This window comes from Athene cunicularia (genome assembly GCF_003259725.1).
Source record: "Athene cunicularia isolate RWA chromosome 13 unlocalized genomic scaffold, athCun1 chr13_part1, whole genome shotgun sequence".
In the NCBI taxonomy this organism is placed as follows: Eukaryota; Metazoa; Chordata; class Aves; order Strigiformes; family Strigidae; genus Athene; species Athene cunicularia.
In genome coordinates, this window is record NW_020799117.1 from 2,950,921 (window position 1) to 2,960,818 (window position 9,898).

At 38.3% G+C, this 9,898-nt stretch overlaps 1 protein-coding gene across 2 annotated transcripts in view; it reads right to left on the reverse strand.

Annotated features, from left to right (window-relative positions):
• Positions 1–3,002: 3,002 nt before the first annotated feature.
• Positions 3,003–9,898, reverse strand: part of C13H5orf15 (chromosome 13 C5orf15 homolog) — a 19,387-nt gene continuing 12,491 nt past the window's right edge. For both annotated transcript variants that reach the window (XM_026858009.1, XM_026858008.1), the window contains exons 3-4: positions 6,371–6,996; positions 3,003–4,595 (exon numbers count right to left, since the gene is read on the reverse strand). In XM_026858009.1, the coding sequence (XP_026713810.1) occupies positions 4,464–4,595; positions 6,371–6,996 (758 nt within the window). In that variant the 3' untranslated portion in view covers positions 3,003–4,463. The remainder of the gene's footprint in view (positions 4,596–6,370; positions 6,997–9,898) is intronic.

Sequence of the window (9,898 nt, forward strand, 5' to 3'; positions counted from 1 at the left end):
AGCAGCCAAGGACAGCTGACTTGGCTGAATAATATGCACTGGTGCTAAATAAAAATTAAACTATAAATATTTTAAAATACCTGATTTCCTGGATAGTAAAAGTGAAATGTATAATTTGTTTAAACTATCCTATTCATTATTTCTTTCCTCATTTCATAAAACTGAACCACTCACGAGAACCTACATAAATAGAGCTTCAACTTTCATCTTGAGAAGTTTAATCAGAAAGCTCTTCAGGAATATTTTATTTCTTTTATCAGAATATTGATGGAAGTCATAATTCACCTTAATGTGAGAAAGTTTCCTTTCTTCAGTAAAGAAATTCATCAAGACATTTCTCATTGGCAAGATCTGACATAAATCTGCTTGCTTTTTTCCTCTGCTTGATCATCACACTTTATGAATTTTTGATTGCCTGCTCTTAATTTTCCACAAGCAAATTCAATTAAAGAAATTAAAAAACAGTTGTTCAATCCTGATTACCTCATCAGCAAATGGCTCTTTTACTGCACAACGGATGACATATGCTCCACTCTCCCGGTGCTGCTGGAGCCCTTATAAAACCAGATCACAAGTCACCTTTCCCTTTTTATTGGTACTATCAGGAAACAGCGTTATCAACTACCCAAGTCCATTCAGCACGGCACTTCCCCTGTTCAGGCAACAATCCAAGGGCTATTGCAAATGAAAAAACATCCTGGAAAAAAGCGTGTCAAAGTCACCGTATGCATTTCAAATCTTTGGTCTGTACAAGGGTGCGGGCCCTTGCCTACAACACCAAGGTGACAGTGACACAAAGCACGCTGGAGAAGCAATTCAGCACAGCCATTAGCCAGGGGGGAGGTGAGAGTTCACTGGTTTTTAACTTTGCTTCTGGTTTTATCTTGCTACGAGTGCATGTAAGCAAATATATGCCATGTTGCAGGGACTGGATGGCAAGATGTCTTGGGTAACAAGTGGATTACTGAGCATCACGTTTTCAGGGCACAAATAACCCATGTTAACGGGCACTGCAGCCCCTATGTTGCACCGGCAGCATTAGCTGAATGCTGGAGCAGATCCACATGTTTTAAGAATAGTGATATTCCACATGCATCATTACCTACATTAATTTGCTTAGAGGTATCCTCAAACTTTCTGCTTTGGTATGGCCAAACCTATCTCTTGGGACAACTTGCTATAATCACTGTTCCCCTGATGGAGCAAGAGTCACCTCAAGTATTTAAAACACCTTAACATCCTAGAAGAGAATCTGTTGAGACAATTCTCCTCATGAAACCTGTTTAAAGCACTTCAAGGATTTCAAATTCACATTAATTCCCTGTGAATTTAAAAACTTTTGAATAAGCAGCCCTCAGTACCGTTAGTAAAGAGCTTTATTAAAAAAAAAAAATTGTATAAATATTTAAAAGACATTTTGCTTGCTTGTGACACAAAGAGGATGTGCACAATAGCTAGAGCAAGCGAAGAATCACTGCTCATCTTCAGGGCTTGGAGTGAGGCAAAGCTGCACTCTGCTAGAGAAGACACACGTGAGCCATGATTTCATGGCCTCAAAGACCAGTTAACTAACCCGAAAGATTTCAGTACTGGTATGACTACCGAAAGCAAAAGGCTCAAGGTATGATTTTCTCCTCTAAGGTAAGCTCCTGCAAGGGCATCTTCAGAGAAGACAGCTAAATGGACAATTTCAGAAGAGAATTTATTAACATTTGCAGTACAGCCACAGCGAGTTGCAGTCCATTAGGCCTAAATACTGTTACGTGCTCCTAATAAATACTAAATCTGGGGGACAAGTTTTGTCAGAGCGCAGCTAAACGCAAGAGCATTTTAAAATGCGATGAACTGCAAAACAGACTGCGAAGAAGTAGGTTTAGTAATGGAGTTGACATTAGGCCTCTGACAGTTTTCCCTGCAAAGCTCACAAAGAGCAATCTCGTCGCTACTAGCTGCGTGCAGCCCTCCTCCAGCAAAAGGTACAGGGATTTAAAAGAGTGGCTTTGTTGGAAGGAAAACACCTCAAAAGCTGGAAAGCTAATAAATTTCTCTTCCCTACAGACAGTCTTTTCACAAGGACAAAAAAATTCGAGGGAGGGCAAGGAAATGCAGGATTTTTCCACCAATGTATTAACATATAGTCTTAAAGAGGACATTGTTATTTGTTCAGTAAGCCTGGAAGAAAAACATTTAGATTGGTTTGACTCAGCCAGTTGAACTATGCGACAAGAGTTCTGGAAGACATCCAAGACGGAATAAAGTAACACATCTATGAATGCCAGGAATCAACAAAATTACCCTTATTTCTACTAATTTAGGTCACTGTTAATTTTCTACATTTTTTAAACAGTATTCTAGCTATTATAGTCAGTCAGGTGGCTGAAAGTGTAACATCTGCCTTGACCGCCTAATTCACTGGATGTGTTTAAGAGAAAATGACATTTGAAATGAAACTTTTTACGTGAGTATCGCTGTACTTCTGCACAGGGTGTTCTCTAAGGCCTGCAGTACCAAGCTGAAAGGAAACACAAGTGTTCTGCAAAGTGTGAACATACTATTCTCTACTGTCAAAAACCACTACACTTTATGAATATTATTTAAGGAGAAAGCTACTGAACTTACTGGATGCAAAAACATTAACCACCTCCTCCTCCACTCCGAATCCAACATTTAAACAGCCTAAAGGAGCTTTGCAAGGTAACCTTTCCCTTTGGATCTTGACCACAGCAATGTTCTGCTTTAATGTGAGTAGCAAGAATTACTAATTATACAACTTAGATTAAAAAATTATTTGTTAAAGAACTTCATTCCTACAGCTTAAAAGATTTCACTTAAGCCTTGCTATCTACTCTACATACCATTCAACAACTGCTTAAATCAAAACTCCACACACCCCCTAGACCAAGTGAATGTAATCAGTAACAGAAAAGATGGTTTTGAACTGGTTTTCCAATCCCAAGCAAACTCTTTATCGTAAGGTACTGTATAAAAGCAGGGAAAGAGTGAAAAAACACAAGCTTATTATTGTCATTTATTTTAAAAACCTTATTCAAAATATTAGGTGATACAAGTCCAAATATGGTAAAAATTACTGCAAGAAAAGAGTCTGGGGATGTTTTGTTTGTGCTTTAGTTCTTGCGGTTATGAGAAGAATGCATTTAACAGTAGGATTTAGAACTTTTAGCACTTCATTCCTAAGACAGTATCATGCCTTCAGACTCCTCATGCCAACAGCTGTAAAGTTGATTTTTTTCAAAATGTTATGCAACTACTTGAATACCAAGTCATTAATTATGGGATTCTGATCCAACGTTATTTACATATTTAGCAGTCTGAAAACTAAATCACAAACAGAATGTACAGAAAACTAAGATTTTATATTTTACAACTCATGAAAACATAAATAATGCAAGTACAAAAGACAAGGTAAAAAAAAAAAAACAAACCTACTGTACCAGTAACTTGATTTACACTAATGCATTAAATGTTTGTCAGAAATGTGAGTGCACTGTCCACAGACTGGCAGCCCCACACACCGTTACTTTCATCTGCCCGTTACCTGGGTCAGAACAACCACAAAATAAATTACTCTTACATCTTCAGGCCTCTTCCATTTATAATACAGCAAACCACATAACTGTTTCCCAACTGTCTTAAAATTCAGTAGAAAGCTTTGATGTATTGAAAGCCTGTCAACTGTCTATATTTTAGTAAGATTATTCAATAAGGCTTATTTTCCATTCATTAATGAAAAGATAATGAAATAGTCATAAAAAAAAACAGGACAGTCAAGAAGCTGCATATCTTCACAGAGATCTTAAAGTTTTAAAGAAGTATATGGTATATAACTTCTGAAATAAAATGGGTTATACATAATTATTTTTAAATTATTTACTGCATGAACACATAGAGGAATTATGAAATTCCCATGCTAGCTATTCTGCCTAAAATAGGATCGAATTATGCAACATGAAAACAGAACCAAAAAAAAAAAAAAACAAGATGAAAGATTGCAGCATCAGGATTTACACAGAAAAGAAAAAGTAATTATATTTTAAGTTTGAAATATAGTGGGATTTATGAGCCATCTAAGTGATTAGCAGAAAGATCATTAATTTGATTTACTGATGACAAAGTCATTAATTTATTAGACTTAAAATATTTTATGCTTATTTTTTGTATTACCACTATTAAGACTGCTCAAGACAGAAGAGATGATGCTTAATGAATGGAAAGAGCACTGATTATTAAACTCTGTCATTTTACCGTTGATATAAAACCTGACCAAAGTAGCAAACAGATGTATCATGCCCTTGATCCTCCATGAGATTTAATCTCAAAAACATCCAGGTCAAAGAGAATACATCTCATTTCAGTACAAGCAGCATATTTAGAATACCTGAATATCATTACATGACTAGGCAGGCAAAGTGTGAGAAGTTCAACAAACTCAAGTCACAGTGCTTTCAAAATACGTAGTCATTAGTTATTTTCAGGGAAGGCATTGCTTCGTTAACGTTTTGATCTAAACGATGGTATTCTACCGTCCTAGAGCACAGGCCATCCCTCCATCTTCGGCTCTGGACCAATAAGAAGATCTGAAAGAAAAAGCAGCCAACTTACACGATGCTACGGAGAAACAGTTTGGTTTTGAAAGACAGCTTAACAGTTCTACTGGTACCACAGTTCCTTGCTCCTGGCAATGGCATTACTGTTGCTATAAAAACAAGGCACTAACAGCCACTGATTTCCATGCTGTCCTTGCCACCGAGTCACTTACCGGCAACCTCAGTTGCAGTTTGCCAAAACCCACAGCATTCAGCCCGTAACTCTTTTTACAGTAAAAATATGTGTGTGACTTCAGAAGTACTATATATACAGGCCGTTAAACTATCCCCAGATGGTCACATTTGTTATTTATTCATCTTGCCTATTCTGGCATTTCACCCTTGTTAAAAATAATTGTATTACTGGTGCTGAACCAAAGGCAACAGTGTAACGTGATAAACTGCTGCTGCATTACAGCTCCGTGCCCCCTTCAGCGGTATCAGCAGAGCAGTTAAAAAGACGGTATGATAAATCAAAGCACTCAAGTAATCAGGTTTTTAAATGACTATTCACCCTATTCAGCTTTGTTTCTTAACAACATCATCTAAGAATCCACTTTACTAGAGAGCAACTACACTGGCAAAAGGGGAAATGGGATGGTGTACGTGGGTACAGGGCAAGAAAAAGGAGAATCTACATCAAACTTTGGCTATTGTCTCACACAGCTACCTGCCAATATCTATGTACATAAAGTACTAGTGTATTTTCTGTTCCCAAAATTATTTCTAAGTGTAAAAAAGTAGTATCAACAACTACCCAAAGGATACTACAAGCATTATTTCACTTATGTAGCCAAGACAACGCATTTTTTTATCACTTATTTGAACTTCCCTCAAGGTTAAGCTTTCAAAGGTTAAATTTTCAAACAGTCTTTAACATTTTTTCCCTGTGAAGAACTTGGCAATGCACATTCCAGATACGCCACTGCACTGTAAAGTATGAGTTTTGGAGGTTTTTTTAGCTGCGTTATTTTCAAGGTCCTGAAAATCCTTGACCAAACCAGTGTTCTCTACAAGGATAAACACTGAATTTTCCTCATATCTAAAAACTAACCAGTGATTTAACCGCAAATTTGTGCATCTGCACTGGGTCTGGCTGGGCTGGAGTTAATTTTCTATGGTAGAAATGTTATTTTGAAGTAACGCTAATCAGGCTCCTTTTGAGATGAAGAGAATTCATTTGTACTGAAGAAACAGCTACCTGAAAACACTAAAGCTGAGCTTCTTTAAGTAAAACTGGAAAGTGTTGAACATTTCCTAAAAGTCTGTAGCTAAACTCTCAGTATATCTATGATATAAAGACTACCTTGAAGTGAATACTTATTACAAAGATTATCACAGTTATAACAAGAACATTCCCACGTCATTTAGGATTAAACCTTCCTTAATTTGCTGTTTATAATCCTGTGCAGGGAAAGAATTAGTTAATAAATCACCTTCAGTCAATTTGACTGAGGTCTCATTTGTAGAACTCACGGTGTACACTGACAGTGGCCGTTACGGAACTGATTACTGATGTTATCAATTAACTAATTTTTCTAATGTAAAATGTTCAATTCGAGTTCATTTTCACCGGGCAGATAAAAAGCAACAGTAGCAATCTGCATACAAATATCATAACGAGACTAAATGGTCAAAGTTTTGTTCTCCAAAAAGCTAAGTTCCTCTTATTAAAAAAGTGTACTTTATTAAAAAAGGGTACAAGGCAATGCAACCTCATTTTAAATATCAAAGCTGTTTCTCTCAACCTGTCACAGCCAACCTACCTTCCTCTTATTGTGATAGGTGACGTAAACAACAGCTACTAAGAAGGCAACTACAACCAGATGAAAAAAGAAATGGCTGTCTTCTTCCTCTTCCAACCCTGTGACAGAAACATCCTTTATCTTCTCAGCGAGGGTCTTGATCTCTTCATTGTAATTACTAATGGTGTCAGAATCATCATCTTCTGGCATGTCTAGGAGGTCTGAGTTGTATCTGGAATTGGATGTCATTTCGTAAGGACCATAGTCTTCTCCTCCGTCTGACTCCATAGTTTCTTTTATGATGGGGGGTGAACTATTTAGTGTGTCTTTCAAATCTGTTAGAAGATCCTCTTCCTCAATTTTAGTATCTTCAGAAGCATCAACATCCATTTGAGATACCGGACTAGCAGTCACCGCATGAGAGAGAACATACGGCAGAGAATCGCCTTTTGCTGTAGATGGTTTTACTGCAGTCACCAAATTGATTTTAGCTGTTGTTGGAAATGCCTCTTTTTTTGTTGGGCTTGCCTCTTTTTTTGTTGGGCTTATACTCTGCAAGATGTCTGTCAAATTTTGGGATCTACTTAGCGTTTCATTCTCACTTTTAGAAGAATTATTTTTCTGAAGCATCTCTGCTTTCGTAGTATCTGAGAAAAGAATGAGAAACAGTCAATGCAGAGCTCAAGGGACTAACTTCTCTTGTGATACTTCAGCTATAAATGGAAATTATGACAAGGCATTTATTTTGTATGCAAGAAATCATGATGAAGGGGGCATATTTCACACTGCAAACTTTTTAGAATTCATATGCAGAAATACACACTCCTGTACTTTGGCAACTTCAAAAGAGAAGTCTCGAGTAGGACAGGAATTAGCATGCTAATTAGTGTCCCTGAAAAATTCAGCATGCATATTTTCCAGAGAGAACTTCAGAGACATGTCCTCCCTTCCTCTGTGGATTTATGATGTCTTGTAGAATCACATGTGATTAGTATTTTCCTCATCATCAAACTCTTTCTCCCACAGAATGAGCTGAGGTCTACAGAGCAAATTCTCAGTAAAGCTTTTCCTGCAGTTACAAGTTTTATCTTTCACCAATGCATAATTTGTCTACAAAAAGCAAGAACACACTGCCATGTCTCCTTCAGTCAGGACACGAGGTCCTAACATCTCTTCCCAGGCAGTTACTTTTACTGAATTTGTAGACAAACATTTCCAACCTTATGTTAACTCGAAAGCAACTACTGAACCACAGCTTGAAAAACACAGCTGAAGAAAGGACGATGGGACTGCATCTGCTCCTGTAGGAAAGCCTTCTGTCAGCTGCAAATTCTTATAATGAAGTAAATCAGCAACAATGCTACACAACAGTGCACCCTTAGGCAAATTCATAACCTCTCCGATGCTAGGATGGCTTTGCAGAGCAACATAAAATACAAGGTGAGCATTAAAACCACATGCACAGCCCATCATCCCTCTTCTCTATCCAAAAGAAGGTAGAAAAAAAGACACAGAGGGAGTTCATAAATAGCCAATTTTTTTTTAACCCCCCAAAAAATAGCAAAGAGTGAACTATTCACATTTACAGCACATTCAAATCAAGAGGCACCTTAAAAATGAGTAACACATTTTAGACTTCCAGTACACATCATAATTTAAATAGTGAAACCATACTTGCTTTGTATTTTGGCATGCCAAACTACCTTTTAATTTTTTATTTTTAAAAAGTAACAATACTTTCATTAAGCACTCCCAGGGAGCTCACTGGTTCACTGGAAAGTTACAGATTCTAGAAAACGAAGCATTCAACCAACTGCCTGTGTCAAATTACTCATAAGCAAAATATTATACGGGGGATACTGAATCATGTTATTCATGAAACATGTATATTTACAGAGGAGCAGTTACAACAGGCTTGTTGTTTACATGGTACACTTCTCCAGTATGAATTACTCTTTAACCAGCTGCAAAACAGAGAAGACTCAACTAATCCCATGTGAACTAGACATTACGGTGCCTCTCTGCTAAATGTAAAGTAGTTGGCTTTGAACTTTAACACACTTATTGCTGTGAAGAAACTACTAGTCTGAATTATCATATCAACATTAACTTGTTCAGTTCTTGTACAGGACAAGTTTAGGGAATTCTTATCTCTCCACGGGAGTTAAGCCAGCTAATTGCATATGTGGAGACAAATATGAGGAAAAGGAGCTGCAAGGTAGTTTCCTACTTGTAGCTAGTTGGCATGTTACGAGTGGGATTGGTAGACCTTACTGCTACCCTCACCAAAGAAACAAAAAGTATTTGAGTAATAACTAAATTGTTTGAAATAGAAACAAGCATATTATTCCTACAGAACTATGCTGCATGTATCCCTACACTTCAAATTAATCTTAAATCCATTTTAACATGAAAGTTTTAGAAGGACATGTGCTTAAATGCAACAGACTCCCCCCACCTAATGCTGCAGCTTCTGAGTGAGAAAGAGTAATTTCCTGTTATTCCTAAAAGAAGGGTTATTTTTTTTGTTTTAATAGGAGTAGTAAGTTTAGCAGCCACACCACAATTTATTTATGGTATCTACCCAAAACTATTTGGCATTATAAACGGTGGTTGCACTGTTTACAGTTACACAACACTATCAGCTGATGTTAAGACATGGTGCCTGGACTCCAGAGATGCCTCAGCTTCAGAAATAGATATTAACGTTCAATCACGGTGACAGAACTAGCAAGACAGTTCTCTTAATATAAAACACCATACAAAAACCCATCTGACAGGGTCAAAATTCACTTCCAAGAAAACTTACTTTTTAAAAAGCAAGTTGTTCCATGACTTTTGAAGTTAAAAATTCTTGGTTTCCTACAGGTTTCTGTTCCTCATTTTGAACCTCCTCCCTCATTACTGTCTCAACAATTAGACCAGGTGAGCCGCAACACAAATAGAGCTGGGTTGGATATACTGACTGCCAAGCAAGAAAGGAACTGCCAGCTCAAAACAGGTTCCTTCATGTCTTTAGCAATCCCCTTTCTCTTCACCAACACTCCATCTAAAACAACGAGGAGCTCACTGCACTTGAAATAGGTATTTCGTACTAGCATTTGGTTACAGTTGGTCTGTAGGTTGAAGAGAAGTGGGAGAAAGAAAACGGACTTAACTAGGAGTCAACTTGCAGCATAACACAAGTTTATTTTTTAGGGGAGGCAGAGCCTAAAAACAGGCACCGAAGTAGAATAATTAAAACAAAAAATTAAGTCTAATGAGTGAGACAGTCAGCTAGACGGAGCTACACAGCAATAACACAAGGGGAACGCCTGGACAGACAGCCCCCGGAATCCCCGCCGAGGGAGCTGCACCCTCCCTCGCCGCTCTCAGGGAGCGAAAACCCTGCCCAGGCCGCTCCCCGGGGCCGAGCCCGGCCGACGCGGGCAGGGCGGCCTACGGACGGCGAGGGCGGCAGAGCCCTTTAGGCCCACAAGCGCTGAAGACGAGTCCGGTACAAGCCCGGCGGGGCGGCCGCGCAGCACCCCCAGCCCTCCCTCCACCTCC